This window comes from Thunnus thynnus, chromosome 7 (assembly GCF_963924715.1).
Source record: "Thunnus thynnus chromosome 7, fThuThy2.1, whole genome shotgun sequence".
Taxonomy (NCBI): domain Eukaryota; kingdom Metazoa; phylum Chordata; class Actinopteri; order Scombriformes; family Scombridae; genus Thunnus; species Thunnus thynnus.
Window position 1 is genome coordinate 4,286,308 of NC_089523.1, and position 20,516 is coordinate 4,306,823.

The 20,516-nt window shown below is 41.2% G+C and overlaps 1 protein-coding gene across 12 annotated transcripts in view; it reads left to right on the forward strand.

Moving 5' to 3' along the window:
- The window catches only part of phldb1b (pleckstrin homology-like domain, family B, member 1b), a 105,059-nt gene that overhangs the window by 37,054 nt on the left and 47,489 nt on the right, over nucleotides 1-20,516 (forward strand). For 11 of the 12 annotated variants that reach the window (XM_067593893.1, XM_067593891.1, XM_067593890.1 and 8 more), the window contains 2 exons: nucleotides 11,009-11,134; nucleotides 18,271-19,772. In XM_067593893.1, coding sequence (XP_067449994.1) covers nucleotides 11,009-11,134; nucleotides 18,271-19,772 — 1,628 coding nt within the window. Of the gene's footprint in view, nucleotides 1-11,008; nucleotides 11,135-15,814; nucleotides 16,014-18,270; nucleotides 19,773-20,516 lie in introns of those variants that run through there. The other variant, XM_067593900.1, reaches the window with a different exon arrangement.

The following is a 20,516-nucleotide window of genomic DNA, read 5'->3' on the forward strand; positions in this document are numbered from 1 at the left end:
AACTTCCCTTGTGCATCAGTGATTAATGTGTTCCTAACTCATTCGTAATCTTTTGCCTGAGTAAAATAGACAGTATGAAAATAATAAGATACAGTATAAGTATATATAAGTATAAAATTAACAAATTATACAGTTTTCTACAGAAACTGTTTAGTGGATACTAAAAAAGACGCAGGTTCATGAGTTTGTCTTCAGTGCTGAAAATGGATCAAGCAAAAATACCAAACATTTTGTGGTTCCAGCTCATCCTCATATAATAATAATAATAATAATAATAATCCTCATATGTGAGGATTTGTTGTTATATCATTGTAATTTGAATATATTTGGGTTTTGGATTGTTGACTAGACAAGTAATTAATGATGGGCTTTTTCACTATTTTCTGACATTTTATTGACAACATTGGAAAAACAATGAAATTTACTGCCTGTTAAAATACTTAATTGTGGCTTAAATACTTAAAAGGGACTTAACTAAAACAAAAGCTAATTTTAAAGACCCCCTCCAGACATGTATTAAGACATACAAATATGCTCTGTGTAGAAAAATAATGTGTGTTTGATATCGTTTTTCAACAAAATAGTATAAGTACCACATCTACTCCTCCTCCCTCATTAAAAAATATGTAAATATATTTAATCAAAAATGTAACTGCTGGACACAAGATGTCTCCTATTTCACTGTAAAGTCTGTTCTCAGTGTTTGTGCACTGGAGGCTTCAAGTTTCCACATCACACTTATGTCAGTTGAATACTGGACCACAATTAGCTTCCAGGCTAGTTGTGATGTCACAGATCCTGCCCATAGACCCTTTAAAATCAGATTTTCTACTAGCACAGAGAAACTTCCCTTTCAGTGTCAAACTGCACATACATCATTCTGCACAGTGAAGCTCAAACATCCGACTGTGGGAACAAGAAGGAAAAAACACATTTTTGAGTGGAGGAAGACTTTAATAAATGACCAAGCTGAGCTAATTTTTAACAGTTTTCTACTGACACAGTTTAGTGGATACTAAATAAGAAGTGAGGTTCCATACCTAGCCTGTAGTTGTAATGTATTTTTGGAGTTCAAGGCATTGGAAAATTTGTCAAGCAAGAATACCCAACATTTCCAAGTTCCAGCATCTCATATGTAAAGATTTGTTGTTATATCATTTTAAATTGTATATGTATATAAGCTAGACAAAACAAGCTATTTGTATGGACATTTTTCACTATTTTCTGATTTATAGACAAAATTGAAAAATAATCAACTTTAAAGCTCATTTTAAGAGTATTGGCATTACAGATCCTCCATACCATAGAAGAGATTTAGTGTCCTCTTACTGGTACACCTTAAAGAACAAAATACTTTATTTGTCTCAGAAAGGGGCCCTTGTGTTTTTTTTATTTTGCTGACTGGCAAGTTCTAAATATAGATGTTCACCTTGACTCAATCTGTATCAGTCCTTGTTTGCATTATGGGCTGTATAATCCACTTAAGTGTTTCTGCAGTTTTATTAGAGTGGGGTTATGGTGTCCTTGTGAGAAGGCAGAGTGATGATCTTTATGTGTTCTCCTCGGCCCTGAAGGCGTTCCTTACTGAAAGCTTCGTGACATAATACACGACAACCCTCAAATTCTTTAATGATCAAGCACTTTTCAGAATGGATTTATGTTTTTGTATGTGGTTGATTCTCGGTTCAGACGGAGCCACTCTCAGGAAGGAGCGGGGCTGAAAGATGCTGTTCTCGCAGTAATACTTAGAGTGCACTCACGGAGATGAAGGTGATTAGACTTATCGTTCCTGCAGTGTTGAGGGAGAAATTGTTCTCTCTCACACCGGTCAGGGAATCAATCTAACTGATTAACTGGAAGGGATTTCACACACACACACACACACACACACTCCTCCACTCATCCTCCCCTTTGTGAAGCCAATCCGAACATTGCCTGTCCTTTTCCGAAATGACTTCATGCATTGTAATTACGAAAATGGCAACGTGTCATATTTTCCTGTTGGAAAGTGTTGGAAGAGCGGCCGCTGATTAAACAGATCTCAGTTTCTACCGCAGCTCATTTCGCTGAGCTCAGCCTTTGGAGAAAACTAATCCTGAGATGTTTGTGAACCGCTGCTTGTTGGAAGAATCCTGACATGCTTATGAAGAGGGGAAGAAAGACAAGAACAGATATTTTACTGCCGCACATGAAAACAAGTAAATCACTGTTCATGAACTGTTGGTGTTTGGTTTATAGAAGTCAAGTTTGTTATTTTGAGTTGGAAATGGATTAGTAATTTACACCCTCTGCCCAATAGAGCCCAATTAAGTATTCTGATTTTTACAGTCCAGCTCCTCCAAAATACATTTTTACATAACCATCACATCATAATACAAGGACCTAAAGTCATTTACATCTTTCCTTTCTTACACAGTGAAAAATGTGTGTGAAATTTGTACAGAACAGCAATTGTTACCTGATTAGGAACAGTGTGTACTTATAAAAGACAGAAATTTAATGTAAATTAGGCTGAGCCATGCTGCCTAAGTAGTGTTTAAAGTCCCAGTTAAATGGTATTTTGCCTCCTTAAGTAAAGTACTATATATAACAGGGTAAACTAGGTCTCACATGCCTAGAGAAACACAGTTTGAGTTGACTGGAAGGGCAGAATTTCTCAAAAATCTGTGATGCTTTTATTGGTTGGACTTTTATAAATGCCTTTAAGTAGGATGACTGTATTTTTAAACCCCCTTCTATGTTCTTCTACTGTTTGATTCAGTCTCTCTGCTCCCATCAAGCTTATTTCCAGCCATAGTACAGCAGGCAGCTGTTTTCAGCCAGAAAGCTCTGATTAACCCACTGTATGCTACTCACAAACAGCAGACAGTTAAAGTTAGCAGCTAGCTGGTGAACAGTGGAGCATTTGGCAGCTAAACAAGCAGATATTTCTCTCAGGAGTTTGTGGACATCAAAACAGAGCTAAAGGAGAGGGAGTGTTGGACTTAACATTCATCAGGTGGACACAAACATGACTGATATGAATGAATGATAATGTTGCAACATGTGTGCTGGATGTGCAATTAGGGAACTGTTTGCTAACATATTAGCTATTATCAACTTTATACTGTGATAATATATCAATATTTTGTTTATATCTTGTTCTACCGGCCAAAAAGTATTTAATGGCAACGCCTCACCAATAAACACATAAAAACAAGATCCATGTTTTCATTTTCTGTTACACAGATAGGAAGGAGAAAGAAGGCTTTCAGTAAATCTGTGTGCCTGCAAAGACCCAAACCATCACTTTCAGTATGAAATAGTTGATTAGAAAGAGTTTGAACATGCAGATCTTAATCTGTAGAAAACCCATTCAGTGGTTTTCTATCTCAATCAAGCCCAGTGCATGCGTTTCAACATTTGTCCTTCATTTACCCCAAAAGTCCCTCATTGAAACCAGGGTTTACAGCTAGCTGCAACTTTTGAAACTTAATTTCCGAACGTGAAAGGGACCACCCTCCCCGCCGTGGGGAAAGTTGATCACCAGAGAGCTCAACCTCCATCACCCCTGGGTTCACCTTTCCTGTCGTCCCAGCTGATTGGCTCCTACGATGACTGATCACTGTAGGGAATGTGACCTTTGAAGAAGAGGCCTCACAAGTTTAAACTCAAGCCACCTTGAGAGACACAGGAGCCTGATGGGGTATCGGAAGTTAGTTCATGAAGTGAGCTGAAGGCATTTTTTGAGAAAGAATACTTGTACAATATTGTACCTTAATTCACTGCTAATTAACTAGGTGCCATCTGGACACCTGGATGTGGATGTGGAGGAGATAACTGCAGCTGAAGATAAAGTCATGAAAGTGTTGAGCAACATCAAGACATGACAGAAACATGGACTCATCCTGAACGTCTTTCACTTAGTTCCCTTCTTGTCTAAATAAAGGACTTTGTGGTTTGGGGTGTGGTTAATTTCTCTGCGTGGTAAGGGTTTGTTTGGCATCTCTCAAGTCTCATTAACCGCCCCGCCCAGTGGTCTGTTTAATATGGCAACAGCACGTCTGCAGCACATTTGCTTTGTGCTGGAGATAAGGTGGTTAAAAAAAAAACCAACAAAACATTGTTTGGGTGGAGACCGGTGTGTGTGGGAGCAGAAACAGGCACTCTCTCCACGAACCCACAGTTCAGATAAACTAGCCTGACAAGCTCCTGTCCTGTCTGCTCCTTCTAGAATATTTTATTTAGTGATCTTAAAGGTGCAATATAAGAATTGTCGAACCCGTTCTCCACACTCCAAACCAGTTGGGGGCAGCATATCACCAGAAAGTCGGGGTGTCTGTTACGTTATGCTACGCTACATTAGCGCAGAATCAATAGTGCATTATCAGTGTTCTGTTAGCTAGCAAACCAGGTCACTAGGATGATAGCAATATCAGTGCAGTGCTAACATTGAGCTGCGTTTGCTTGAATAAATCTATCCTAGAAGAGGAAGTGCTGCTTCTTCATCCTTTCATGTTTGATTGAGGGCAGACTTGACGCTACAGTGACTCACTATCACCTCTTGAGGTACAAGTGGTATTACGAGACATGATGGGCCAGGGCTAGCTGGTTAGCATGCTAAATTCAGTAGATACCTCTGCAACACAATACATGGAGATCTTTGAATAATGTCAAAACTGTTATTTCTTCACAACCTAATGATAATTTTAGTAAATTTTGTGAATGTTTTAAACTGAAATTCGTACATAAATCTTACATATTACGCCTTTAAATGTTGTTTGAGTTGGAAACGTCCCAGCAGACCTCTCAGTTTATTGACTTCACACCCGATGCTTTCATTAAATGACCTTTCATTCTTGTAATTGCAAAATGAAGCACCGCAGTATCTCTGTGTCAACATTGCATGCACGCTCTCTAATGAATAACTGTATGATTTATGATCTTAACCTCCCCCTCTGAATATGATACACGGCCCATTTAGAGCATCTCCATATCCCCAACCGTTTCCAGAGACCTGGATATATTCTCTGTGTCTCACAGGGCCATAAATCTACAGTTATTTTGTCAAGATCTTTTGTGTGTCGTTCCCTGAAGTGTGTCTCCTCGCTGCGGGTGAATCCATCGTGATAAGTAGCTGCGGCGTGTTGTAATAGCTGGATTGATTGAGTGCTAATTGGCATCAAGAGACTGCCAGTAATGGACTTCACCGCCAGCGTTTCACTAAAAGCTTAAAGCAGATGGATTGATTAGGAAGATATCGCCCGTTTGGCTGCAGCCCATATATTGATGGTAATGACATCCACTTTGCTTTGTGATTCAATCATACATCAGTTTTATTATTGAAAACTTAAAGGTCTGTTTTCCTGGTTTATTGACTGTCTGTCTCAAAAATGTCAAACATTCTTTTTTTAGAAAATGTGCAGGCATATTATGAAGTCTCAGTAAATTAACCGGTATGAGAGAATGTTAAATGCTGAGATATATATTTTAGGATAGTAGATGGAGAAAGAAAAGAAAAATAGGAGATATAAAGAGGAAATAGAGTGGCACTGTGAATGTCTAAATTAGTAAATGGAAGGCTGCTATGACATATTTTGGGCTAATTTGTTAAAGAATCCAACTCTTCATCTTTGCTCTGATTGCAGTTTGTTTTGTTTCACTCATGGCGCATGTGTGTATTTACTATATACAGCGGTGAGTCATTATGATGGTAACAATACCGCCAATCATTTCCATTACCGTGATTATGTCTGTTTTCACCATGAACACAACCACAGCTCTCCTGTATTTATAAGCAGTTTTTATTTGGATAAACCACAAGGAATCTTCTTCCTACCAGTCAAACAGAGACAGAGCAGGACCAGAGCACCAGGCTCTGATGAACTCCAGCTATTCTGGCCCTGACTTGTTACTCAGCTGGTCGACCTACTGACATGCAGCCAGTTTAATGGTTCAGTGAGGACAAGTGATCAACAGCGTGCAGGATCTTTGGGTTCTTTCACAACTGTTAACACCCGATACAAATCAGAACACGCAGTGAATTAAAGAGGAAGAGACACTGAGCTGCATTTTGCTTTGTGATGTTTGTAATGTTTGTAGTGTTTTCTGATGTGAGTTCACTTGCTATACAGTTATTCAGATGGATTAAATCCAAAGCGATCATTTGTAGTAAAGTAAGTAAAGTATACTGCATGCTCATTTGTCAGATTATTTGATTGAATGCAGTCTAAGACAACAGCCCTGCATGGAACCTTCATGAAGGTTAGAATATTCAGGTTTTGATGAACTGTTTACTGAGGTGTTGATTCAACTTTATGGTCATTTAAGAGGCTGTAATTTATGGTGCTGTTGATATATATTTGAGGCATTTTTAATATCCAGTCTACTGTAATTGATATAAAAGAGGGTAAACAGAAAGGCAAAATATGACATTCAGTTTAATGAGGAGAAATCAATTAGAAGTGTATAAGGATATTTATTGAGGTTAGTGACAGACAGGTTTTAGTGAGTAGATAGGAGGTAGGACAGGATCCCCCGGAGTCTAAACGCTGCTGGTGGTGTATGTGTGCTCTCTGTTTTGCTGACTCATCATGTGCTAAGCCCTGGTGGCCTCTCTCCTGGCAGTGACACCACACACACACACACACACACACACACACACACACACACACACACGCACTGAACAGAGCAGCAATGCTTTACATGCTGTGTGTGATATACTCACACGCGCTTACAGCATGGGTGATGTTTGACTGGTCTTTTAACTTTAACTGAGCCAATTAATACAAAATTGGCACAGTATATTCTAAAACCAGGTGTAATTATTAACAAGTCATCATTGTTTTTCTTCAAACTCTTAACATCACTGTGTGACAGAAGTGCTGAGTAAAAATGACTCAGTGTGCAACAGAGCCGTCACCAATCCCCCCCCTTCCAGCTCCCAGAGTGAGAGATGAGTTTGTCATGACCGTGTCAGATACATGCCGCTTCAAGCCATGTTCTTTTAACCAGACAGTTTTCAGTGGAAGCGACTGAACTGATCCTCAACGGGGAGATCGTGCTAGTGCAAGTCAGAAGAAGAGGAGTGTGTGCTGTGAGTCAGGGAGGCCGAGAGGGAGGGGAGAGAGAGAGAGAGAGAAAGAGAGCTGCTGGCAGAATCCCGAGGAAACAGAAAGCTAGGTGAGGGTGAGGGTTAGGGTGAGGGGTGAGGGAGTCGGATGACTGCCGAAGCGGAGAGCATGAAGACACAGCGGCTGAGCTGACGTGGCTCGGCAGACCGCGGTATGAACGTCCTGATGACTGTCTACAAACGTCCTATTCAGCATCTTTTTTTTTTTTTTTTTTTGTTTTTCCTCTCATAACCCCTAACTGATATTCTGCGCTCATTTTCCCCCCACTGATGAGACTTCCAAATATCGACAGGAACATTCAACAATTTGGACTGCGGAAAATAACCCGACCAAAATTATGTCGAGGATGGTGTCGTGACCACTGAAGGGAACGCTGATGGAAATTTAAAAGACAGGGCTCTGTCACCACCTCACATACAGATACCCAGGGCGAAAAAAGTAATACTAATGCAAATAAGCGAAAAAAAACCTACTTGTGCAGACACTAATATGAACTATCAATTTAACTGGTATTTAGCACCACCGCTTTACGTGTCAGCAGTTCCTCACAAGCTTAAAGTTGTGTGCAGAAGACACTGAGTGCACAGGATGTGTGAGTTCAGGTTGCATATAGAAGAATGTAAATGTCTGCAAATTGTTCTAAGTGGGTACCAAAGCCTTTGCTGTTGCTGTATAAACAATTTTCCCTGACACAGTATTGAACCATGACAAAAAATAAAAACTATCAATTGTACAAGCGTGGTTTGCACTCACAGCAAGAAGGTCCAGGCTTCAGTCCACCAGCCTTCAACAATTTAACAATTCTCGGTTTCTGCAAGATCTGTGAATGCAACTAGAGTATGGTGAAGGTTAGGGAAAGAAAAACTGTTAAAATGAATGAAAAGCTGGTAATTGCAGATCTGTGTTGGGAGGTAAAATCTGGTCTCACACTCTAAAAGAGATGAAATAAAAACAAGAGTAATAGAAGAAATAGTAAAGGTTATATTTTCTTGTCAGACTGGTTTGTTGCGTGTAAATTGCAGTGGCGTCTTTTTTTTTTTTTTTTGCAGCTGCCACCTGTGGGTCACACATAACCTCCACCTGTGAAAACTGAACAAACACATATTTTCCATCGCCGTCCCTCGCTCGTGTCCCTCGCCCACAGCTTGTGATGTAATCAACTGGTTTCTTTCCCAAGCTGTCAATGTGTGTCTGTTTAGAATAAAAAGGGCATCTGGCTTTGTCGCACATCACCAAAGCCTCCCGTGTGATGGGAGAACTTTCCGTCTTTACCTCAGGCCTCATGTTCTCCGCTGACGACAGGCGGTGGATCTTATCTCTGCTCCGTCCGGAAGACCTTTACCTCGTAATCGCAGCAGGACAATGGTGCTATATTGAGCAAAGCAATAAAACATGTGATTTCTTATCTGTTAGCCAGCTCGTGGCACATGAAGGGGCTGAATTAGTTATGTGCGTAATGTGTTTTGACATTTCAAACCTGGATGGTAAGTGGATGCGACTGATATTACCATAGAGACTGAGTGTGTCCTGTAAGTGGATGCAGCTCTCATCTCCATGAGGATCAACCCCTGTCAGTTTGTGACAAATGGTTGTTGTAATTTGTTTACCTGCTGCTTCACATTGAGGACACCTATAATCAAAAACAATATTAGCGTATTTTAATCTTCATTTTTGACAGTGAGTATACAGGGGTGGACACAATCAAACATCATCACATGAAGAATGGCTTTTTCCTTAAACAATAGTGCATCATGGGAAGATTTGCGAGTGCTTTAAAGTACATCTCTGCATGTGACATTTCAAAGCAGCACTGGGCAACTTACTATTAGGTTTTAAGTTGATATAGCTAATGTGTTAACAAACAGCTGATTATTTACACATCCAGCATATATGAAGCAACATTAGCATTCACATGGAGTCATGTTTGTGTCCATCTGATGAATAGAAGTCCAGTATTCACACTCCTTTTAGCTCTGATTTGGTTTCCACCAACTCCTGAGAGAAATATCTGGCTCTTTAGCTGCTAAATGCTCCACTATGTTCACCAGCTAGTCGCTAACTGTCCGCTGTTTGGTTCTACTTGAGTAGTGATTTTTAAAGGTTATATCTGCTGTGGCTGGAAATGAGGTTGGTGAGAGCCGTGAGAGTGAATCAAAACAGTGAGCTGAAAGACACTAAAACGCTCCTTCGAAGTGAAGGGAATTGCTCAGTCAAGTAATAATTCTCTGTGGGTTTGTCACTACAAGCGACACCTTTCACATTACACATAGTCATTTGATTTATTTTTATTATAAAAATATTGATTATAGCGTCTTTAAAGAGTTCCAAGCATATATAACTTCTATCCTAATGTGTGTGACAGCCAACCTGACAGTGTTGAGATGATCCACTGAGATCATTAGAGCCATAGGCTGTATAGATTGGTACATTTGCCACAGCCACTGAACTTCTGACATATTAAATATCCTTTCTTTACCTGACATTAATCATTTGATACTTTTCAAATAAAAGCATCAGCCTGTCATCGCTTTACTTCCTTTACTGTGGGCTTAAATATCTGCTGAAACAGCATTTAATGAGCATCTTATCTCCTTAATTGGATGTATTTCCTGTAGGAGCAGGATGTCAGGGCAAAGCACACCAGATAGCTCCACTGTCTGAACCTATGGGATTTCATTTAGCGAGAGAAGACAGACTTATGTGATAGTTAAGAGGAAGCTTGGGGTGTTTTTATTAATTACAAATTTAATTTGTACTTTTTAGCTTCCTGTTTTCCAAGAATTAAAAATCTGGAGAATCTTTTGAAAAACAGACACAAGCCCAAACTTCTATTACACTTTAACGCTCCTCATGTCCCACTTTGTCTTCTTCACTGGCTGCATTTGTTTCTCATCAAAGTCTATCAGCTCAAAGTGTCTTCAATCAGGACTTTGACATAGTGGTAAAGGACTCTGTGCCCTCATGCTTTGTTTTTTTCTGTGTGTTTGTGTGGATGATAGTGAACACAGTGTAGTCTGAGTCAGCACAGCCTGTCTGTTCTCTTGGTTTCTGTTTTAGCCCTCTGCACTACTTTCCCCCCCGACGCTGTCAGAACGACTTTGATATCTGTTATTCACCTCATTTAGCTGTCTGCTCTCTATGTTGACCATCCTCTTTGTCTCTGTCCAGCTCTGAATGCTGATAGAAGTCAAACACAAAGTTTTTTGTTCCATTGGTATACTTGTGGGAAAAGTTTTGGAAATACTCTTATTTGCTTTCTTTCCAAGAGTTAGAAGACACTGATGTCATGTCTGTATGCTAGATATGAAACTACAGCTAGCAGGCAGTTAGCTTAGTTTAGCCTAAAGACGAGGGAACAACTATCCTGGCTCTCTCCAATGGTAAAAAAATAAGCCTACCAACACCTATAAATCTGTACACAAACAGAAATGTAAAAACCACAAGTTCTAGTTTTATGGGGAGTTATGTCCTATAAATATTTTTTTTAAATTAGCAAAATGTAGGTGCATTTTTTTTACCTTTCCCCCTGCTTCCAGCCTGAATGCTAAGCTAAGCTAATCGCCTGCTGGCCCTAGCTTTCATATTTAGTGTACAAACTTGAGAGTGGTATCAATCTTACCCTCGACAAGAAAAACAATTAAGCGTGTTTAACAGAATGTCAGACTGTTTCTTGAAATATTTAAATCATTCCTGTGTACACCGGAGACTTCTAGTCTGCCTCGCTAATACTTTTGTTTATGTTACTGTATGCTTAGTGAGATAAACTGACCAAATACATTTTCAGACAATCTTCCAAACCCCCGGGGGATTCCTTTAAACTGCTCTTTTTTTTTTTTTGTACATCCCTGATGGTGCTTTGAAATTAAATGAATCCATATGTATCTGCTGTTTTCCAGGCTGTATGCTGTGTTTTGGCCAGTCGGCCTTCTTCCGCTTCAACCACCCTGAAGAAGCCTTTAGGATGAAGAGCATGATGCCGCACGGAGGCAGCGTCTCCACCGGGGACTACAGACTATGTGCAGGTACTGTACGGCACTCACAGGCATGCTCACATAGGTGGCGCTATTAAGATTCTAGGGGAAGCTTTTAGCCTCCAAGCATGATGTCCTAGCGCCGCTTATGCATGCTCATATTACACCCGTTCACTAAGAGGTTTTACTGTATTTTCAACCTGTTTTCACTCAGCGGTGCAACCCTAAACGTCATGTCAGAGTTTCCTTCTTCCACATACACGGGCCCAGTGTGAATAAAAACACACTGACCTTTTGTCCCATGAATAATAAAGCCTAAAAAAGAGCATTTCCCTCCTGAAGTTCCAGTTTCAGTTTGGCCCATATGGATGAATGGGCCTGCTTGTTTCAGAGCCCAACAGCCTGGTGGTGAGGTGGAGCAGCAACATATTTTACAGGTGGCTGTCTGCACGGCAGTAAACCTCTGGCATTTCTCCTTTTTATAGACTGCCAAGGGTGGAGGAAATGAAGTATACAATACTGGGCTTACATAAGGCTGCCTGTTATTGCAATGTCATTTGCACATTATATGTTTTCATTTGAATTATTTGTCGATGTTTTTGTGAATGAGTTTTTCTTTAAAGGCAGCAACTAAGTATCCCGGCTTTAAACTCACTTAAAGAATGGACGGAGTTGGTGTTACTTTTCTAGTCTTCAAAATGCTCATATTTGCATATAATTAAATAAGATAAATATTAAACTGGCCTGTTATGGCGGCTCTGTTATAAGAATATTGTTGACAGTATCAGCCTTTATAATGCAGTTCCCGTTGAACCCTGCAGCCTGAATGGTGCCCAGCTGGGACCTGATGCTGGTGTTCTCACCATACATGTTTTATGAGCGTCTCATTCCTCTACATCTCCAGGCAAAGTTTTCAGCTGCTTGTGTGTGTGTGTGTGTGTGTGTGTGTGTGTGTGTGTATGTTGAAAGCTCCTCCTGGCAGTTGCACAACTATAAGTGTACCTTTTCTTGTCCAGCTCTACTAGCACGGATCTGTCATAGCATCTTGTTATTTCCCTGCTTTTTTACCGTTGACGCCACCTGCCACTGGGGGATAAGTATAGCACACATGCATGCTGGCTGGTGTGGACTTCCTGATCCAGTAATGAAAGCCTTCCGTTGTTTAGAAACATACCATTTTCCTCAATTATGCATTCCTGAGTTGCATTCAGATGAATCCTGCTTATACCACTCCCATGATAATCTGGATATCTAGAAAGACTTCCAATTACACTTGTTATCTGTGAATGGATTCAAGGGCCAGAGCTATTACGGAGGGTAAACCCAGTTGAACTCATTTGACTCACTGACTTTTATTTATGGATTCAGGAATTTATGGAATATAAATTACCCAGATTTCCTTGTTTAAATAAAACAGTGATTTACTAACTGCTGCAGATATATTGTGGTCAGTTTGTGGAGTGGGGCAGTAAAAACCTTACTTGTCAGCTCAGATAAGGTCATATTTCAGTAATTAAGTAGATTAGAAATACACCTTTTTTTTTTTTTTTTTTTTCTTTTACTAAGGCTTGTTGCTGGGGCAGCACCATATGATTAGAGCTGCAACAATTACTCCATTAATTGATCAGTCAACAGAACATTAATCAGCAACTATTTTATTAAGCAATTAGTTGTTTTGGGTCATTTTTTAAGAAAGAATGTCTCTGGTTTCAGTTTCCCAAATTAGTTGCTTTAATCAGTGGTACATTTCTTGGTGGTCATTGAGAAAATCACAGTGATATTGTTATTTTTGCAGTCGTTGTTGATAGCTGGCCTGGGCACAGTGTAGACACAAGGAGACAAGTCAAACAGCAGGAGTCACTAGTGCAGCAACAAACCAGCTTCCCACCAACACTGACAATTGTGCTCTACAGAATGTCAGAATTTAAACTCAAGACTCTGATGTTGTGGCTCCTAAACTGTCTCTCATTGGATTTTTCAATTTTTCAAGTCTGTTCTAAGACAACAGTCAGGAGCCCAATTGAACATTGAAACATGTTTTTCTTGCTGTAATCATTCCTCCTGTTCATACTGACCATTAGAAGATCCCTTCATAATGTACATACAATGTAAGTGATGGAGGACAAAATCCACAGTCCTCCTTCTGTGCAAAAATGTATTTAAAAGTTAATCTGAAGCTAATATGAAGCTTCAGCGTCCAAATGAGTCAAATCAAGTAGAAATCTTTCAACGTTACAGTCTTTTTAGTGCCAAAGTCCCTCTTTTTGTTACTATACTTCCACCACAGCTCAACAGATATCCACTTGATATGACTAACAGACTGCTGAAGCCTCATCTCAGCTTCACATTAACTTTTAAATGCATTTTTGCCCAAAATGACTGTGTGGACACACTGTAGATTTTGGTCTCCATCACTTACATTGAAAGCACAACTTTCACTGTTCATATGGACACCTGACTGTTGTTTTAAGACATACTGGAAAAATTGTGATTTTTTTTATGCTTGGTCTCTTGGTTTTGTTCAATAGTTTTTTTTTGTAGTCAAGTTTAATTCTACTTTTCATTTTGTACTACTGCTGCTACTACTATTCTTACTACAACCTCTTGGAATGACAGCAGCTGAATGGTTCAACCATCATTACTTTTAGCTACTCATTTTGACTTTTCTGCTAGCGTGCTATCTAGTTTTATATATTATTATTATATATTATCATTAACTTTTTGTGTGACACATATCCTCTCATGAAGGCCCACTGTGCAACTGCTCCTGTACATTTGTGCAGAAAGTATCTTTCAGTATATAATGTACTGCATCTGTGTGCAGGCCTGTCTGTCTGTGTATGAGAGCGTGTGAAACGCAGCCCCGCAGTGCTGCTGTCGCTTTGTGATGCCAGTCACATTCACCTGTCTGTTGTTTAGTTTTGGCGAGCTTCGCCAGGTCAGTGACGGTCCACTGACCAGCTTGTCTTCAGCCAGCCATCTTTCAGCTACCACCTCTCCACTGATTGGACATTTCCTGTGCCTCTCTGCCAGGCCAGCAGGCGGCTTTGTGGCTCTGAGCTGCTTACTTAAAGTGTCCGATGGCTGGGGTTACAGTATCTTTTTCACAGACTATTTATAAACCTCCAGTTCCATTCTACTGTCTGCCATCCCTCCACCCTCCCTCCCTGGTCCCCCCCTCAGTCCCTTCCTGCACCCTCCCACCCTTCTTCTGTGTGTTCGCCTTGCTTTTCAATAAAAGGCCTTTATCTCCCTGTGATTTGGCTGCCGTATCTCTCACTGGCTGCTTGACAGTCTGCGCTGAAGGCAGGGCTGAAGGTTTGTGGTGCAGTTATGGTTGCAGTATGGCACCAGCACATGTTGAATCTCTCATGTTCAAATGTTTTTTTAGTTATGCAATGAAAACAAGTGCCCATCAGTAAAATAGAACCAGACAATTTTGGACAACAAAGAAAATCTATTTACCATTTAGCGCCTTGCTCCTGCCCCTTATTTTTCAGTTCCAAACCAGTCAAAACCCACATTTCTATCCCCGAGGACATTCTTTTCCTTTTAATATTTCACCATATTGGATCTCTAGTGAGTATTTTTTGTGGAAAAGTTCAGCCAAAAGGCATAGTAGTCTCTTCTTAACTCCACCCATCTAAAGTTGTTTATTTTGATTAATTACCTTATTTTTTCCACACTCAACGATGATAATGATGCATTTTAATACCGCAAAAGTTTTCTTGCAGACAAGTCTCTATGATTTTTTTGTGAAAGTTATGGTCAAATAAAATGCAGTCGCAGCTTCAGCTGTTACTGTATATATGCATACTGACAGCTTGGATAAAACGAGACCAATAGAAGGAGTCCATCAAAAACTCTGTTTTCAGGACAGTTTCCTCTCAGAACATTGGAGGATGTGCATAATGTGTTGTTTCTGGTGATCAAAACTAACTTTATAAAGCAACAGTGTGGCCTGTTATTGGCACTGGATGTGAACAACCACAACAGGCTTGTATCCGTTGTAATGAACATTCAATATCAGCCCAATTCATCCAGAAAGTAATTTTCCTGCACCAGTTAAATGCCATTCTTGGCAACAGCATTTGTATTGTAGCATGAAGCATAAATTTATACTTTCTCTCCTCCTCTCATCTTAAATTGACGAAATCTACATTACAGACACAATAACAGTGACAGGCCATAAAATCCACTGCTGTGACTCTGTAAAACCGCGCTATAAATCTCGCAGTGGTTCACACACAGGGTTCACATCACCCTGGACAGGAAGAGATACGTCAAAGTAGCCACAATTTGTTACAAACATAAGACTTTTGCCTTCAAAATAAAAATGCAATATTGCATTTTAGAAAAATTACTTTCTCTAGAGGATCTGGGTTTTTTTTTTTTATCTGAACGTTTCATCATTAATAAATGTACTGTATGCTGTATTGAGGTAGATATTTTGTAGTGTGGCTGTACTACTTCAGTGGGTAATGACAGGTATAAACACGTGGGTTATATTTAGACAGAAATTAAATGTAGCTTGTGACATACATTATCTGTCTGTCATATATACGTACATATACGTACATACATACATATTTGTGTCTGCAGCTTACGTGACGGCACATGAAGTATTTTAACGAGGAAACACACTAAATCGGGCATTATTTTGAAGGTTTTGACCGGAAAAGCTCTGTTACGTTTGACGTAACTTGACAGCAGTGGTACCATACGCAGCGCTGGTGCCTAGCAGCCCAACCCCGGCTGAAATATCACCTCGGTGATCTCCCTCGGTGTGTGTGGAGCCAGGCAGACACGGCAGGGCTCCGTCAGAGCCGGTCTGGTACCGGTGTCCGGAGGATGTCAGCCTCAGTGTGTGTGTGTCCTATAGCAGGTGAACCGTACTGAAACTCACCGGGTCGCAGTTTTATTCCTTCATGTGAGTAACCTACTGCTTCATGCCTGCGCTTTGGACGAGGAAAGTGATACGAACCGGTCACACGCCAAAGTCCATTAAAAATCCATCGGTTTAATGTTCATTTGCTTTTATGGAAAGATGCACACAACGCATGTCATCACTGGATACTTTTTACGATGGTGTGGCATTTTCTTCTCTGTTCAGCACACATTAACCTTAATACGGGGGAAAAAATCGGGTTTTTTGACTGGGTCACAAAATAACAATAGTGTATTCTGATGGGATACATCTAGCTATTGTCAGAAGAACAAAGCGTATGTTTATTGCAATTAGCGTTAATAAATGAATAAATTGATGCCGAATTGTAGAGAGCTTTGCATATGATGAAATGTCTTAAGTCATATTATATCGGACTCGCAGTTTTATCGATAAGCAAGCTAACATTAAACTGCCTGATTTTCAAATGAAGTTTGGCTCTGTGTACTCAAGGCTATAGTCTGTATCCTATGACATCATTGCACAGGCTTTCCCTCAGCAAACGGTTACATTTATTTTTGTCACCCCACCCCCCCATTTTTGACTCTGTACATAGGAACCTATCCGGTTTGTTGTCTGTGAGAAAAGACGTGACATTGACATAAACGCGCAGCTCAACGAATGAAATGTACTGAAGTGGCAGCCTGCAGACCTTAATGCTGTATCATTTCCATGAACATGTATTCAGATTGAATAGTGGTCAGGCTGTCATAAAGACAGGGCTTCATTGTATGGCAGAGTCATTACAGAGGAGCATGCAGGAAGCTACTCCCATCCCTGTTGGACAAGAACAGCTAATGCATTATTTGTGAAGCTTCTATATTTTAGAGCAGTTTTGCTATTGGGACATCTCGCTCTGACATCATCATCGCAAGAGACAAATTGACTATTTTATTCTACTCTGTATTCTACTCTATCCTTATCATTTGCTCCATTCCACAGTCCTTTTTATGATTTCTAATGTTATTACATCACTAATAGACATGACAGCTCTATTCTTCTGTTGTCTTCTATTACTTCTCAGTGTTTATACTGATGACCCCATTGCTCTGCAGTTCTGTTTCCATTTAGGCAACAAGTCCATTTAAACAGATTTCATTTAGCATTAATAAAACCTGATCTGTGCTCTGATCCCTACCTCAAGGCCATGCTGGTGAGTCTCCCACGTGGCCGTGCGTTTCTGTTGTAATAATCTACTATGCTGACATTAGAGGGAGACAGTTAAGATTAGATTACCCGGTCTGTGTCCTACGTTGCTTTCGGGCCACACAGTAATTGGGTTATGTAGGCACATTTTCTCCTGATCCCTATCCAACGTACAGGCCTGTCTGTCTGTTCATCTCCTGGTTTGTGTCCTTCCCTCCTTTAATCTCTCCTCTGCCCTCATCCTTACCTGTCTTGCGGTGCTTCTACGCTGGGCTGGAAAACGTGGATTTTGAACATTTCTCAAATATTAAGGACAAGGTTAAGACTGGAAATAGAAAGACTAACTAACTAAACCAGAAAGAAAGAACATTTCATGGTCATGAAATCACCGCAAATTAGTTATGAAAAGTGGAAAGTTATGAAAAAGTCATCAAGGCTATGGTGTCCACCCTATTATTGCTCAGAGAAAGACAGGTAAGGTGAGGTCATCCAGCAGATTTGCATTAGACCTCATACATAATGGGTAATCCATAGATATTGCAATACTACACTCTTACACTTAGAGTAGGAGTCATTGAAGGTATTTGTGGAAGCAAGACCAGTTTGAGTAATGCATCCATTAGTTTTAAGTCTTATTATGAGACTGAATTTTACAAGTCGGTCATGTTCTCCTTCACACTGATTTACGCTTTTACATGTTACAAAGTAATCTTCCAGGAATGCGGGCTTGCATTGCCAACTTCAGCTTAATTGTTGGAATAACCTGCTTTTTTTGTGCCAGAGCCCTCATCATCAGGGCCCCCTTCACCAGTGGGGTCCACTCTTGAAATGAATGAACAAGGCTCTGTTTTTTGATGCACCACTATTGTCAGTTCTTTATGTATTCAAGACAAGACTATTCCAACATATTGCTACATACTGTACATATTATCACTGTATGACATTTAATGACATTGTAACACTAGTTAAGAAGCTGTTTGCATTTTGAGGTGGTGAATAATTTAGATTCCCAAGATGTTAAACCTGACTTTTGTATTTTTTGTTTTAAAACACAAAGGCAGCAATGACAGTTGTTTTCTGTCTTCTCCCCCTTTAGATACGGAGAGCTTGGTCAATGGGAATCACCAGGGCAGTCCAGTCCAGTCTCCCCCAGCTCCTGGAGAAAGAGTCCAGTCTGAGCACAGTGCAATTGTCAGCTCTATCGAGAAGGACCTCCAGGACATCATGGACTCCCTAGTCATGGATGACCCTCAGCCTTCCTCGTCAGAGGCCAAAAAGCCTCCTGGAGGCCAACCCATTCCCCACTCACCCCTGTCGCCCATGGTCAATGGAGGGGGCAGGTATCTGCTGTCCCCTCCTACCAGCCCAGGGGCCATGTCCGTGGGGTCCAGCTATGAGAATACATCCCCACCCTTCTCCCCCCTCTCTTCCCCCTCAGCGGCCAGCAGTGAGAGCTTTACCAGCCCGTCTCCTAGTGGAGGACCCCAGGACCAGAGTTCTTCTCTGCCACCAGTGCCTGTACGCTCCTCTAGCTACAACTTCACCACCCAGCCTCCACCTGTACCACAGCCACGGACCATACTGCCTAACTACGGCAGCGGTGGGGCGGGTCAGAAGGTACAAGAAAGCCCCAGACTGCAAAGGAAGGTCTTAGCAGAGGCTCCTCCAAGCCCCAAGCCAAGTCGCAGAGGACTAGGCCAAGATGGTTCAGAGAGCCCCCGACTTCTGTCTTCTAATGAATCTCTTAGTAGTAGAAACATTGTGCCAAGTAGCCCCAGACTCACTCCCAAATTCCCAACCTCTCCATCCCCCTCGCCCACCAGCCCCAGGACCAAGAACACGACCACCACGGTGCTTCAGGAAAGGCCTGCCAGCCCCTTCCGAGAGCAGACCAGCCTAGCTGATCGCTCCCTCACCTCAAGCCCCTCCAGGCAGCTTTCCCAACCCACCAGAGCCTTCCAGCCTCCTCTGGACCCCATCGTCCACATTATCCAAGGATCCCCGCTCCAGCAGCATCCGCGTTCACTGCAGCCCCCCGAAAGCCCTCGCATGTCCAGGAGAAACATGGAGCTGAACGGGGGCAGCGGTGGGAGCAGCAGTATGAGAGAGCTTCCGCCTCTTAGTCCCTCCATGGCTCGGAGAGGGGTCCCGGTACTCCCAGGGGCGCTCCCAGGGACAATCCCCACTTTAAGGACTCCAGATAGCCCCTCGGGTCTGAACAAGGTAGTTCCAGAGAGTCCCAGGCTCAGACGCAAGACCGGATCTACATCCGAAGAGCCGGTGTGCAGCAGGGGCATCCGAGCCCGCAGTCCCTCGCCTACCTCTCTGATGATGGAGGGTGGTGGTGGTGGTGTGGGGGTACGGAAGGCGAGTTTTGGGAATTCCCTGTCGCCCGCTTACAGTCTTGGTTCTCTGCCTGGCTCATCTCCTGTGTCCAGCCCCAGGAGCCACAGGAAGATGTCCGCAGGGAGACCACACCCAGGGATGAGGGAAAGGAAGAACAGCATCACAGAGATCAGCGACAACGAGGACGAGCTTCTGGAGTACCACCGACGACAAAGGGAGGAGAGACTACGAGAACAGGAAATGGAGAGACTGGTGAGTGAGGAACACATCTCACCAGGAAACTACCATGATTCAGTTTACATCTAGAAAGAACACATTTCATTCATCTACTTATTACACCATTTTCACTTCAAGGTCACAGCATTTTTACTTCATACATTAAAGGGTGTGTTCTCATTTCTTGAGCTGATTTGGAAATTAGAAAAACTTTTTGACTCATGACTTTGGGTCAGTTTTAAATGAACTTTCCTAGACTGTTTTCTACCTGATAGCTTATTTGTCATACAATCAAGGCTATTTAGGGTTAGACAGATACTGCGATGTCGACCTTATCATTCCTCAAAAAAATAAGGTCATCCCTGACCACAGTTTCCAAATCCCTCTTGGAAGTAGGGCTGCCACCAGTGGTTATTTTCTTTTTCTATAAATCTGTTAAATATTTTTTGATATTATATTTAGTCCATAAAATGTCAGAAAGGCCAAGTCAAACCCTTCTAATAGTTTGTTTTTGTCTCACCAACAGTCTAAAAACCAGAAAATCTTCACATTTGACGAGCTGTTTTTTTTAAAATTTTTGTTTAAAGACTTAAATGATTATTCGACTGTCAGTTTATTGTCAAATAATTTTCTGTCAATTGACTAATCAATTAATAAACAAATAAGTTTCAGGGCTACCTGGGACCTAAAATGAATTCTAATCTGTATCCTGAAAGTCTAGAAAAACAAATTATGTCAAGTCAATTATATTCACACAGACCAAAATCACAAATTAGTTTC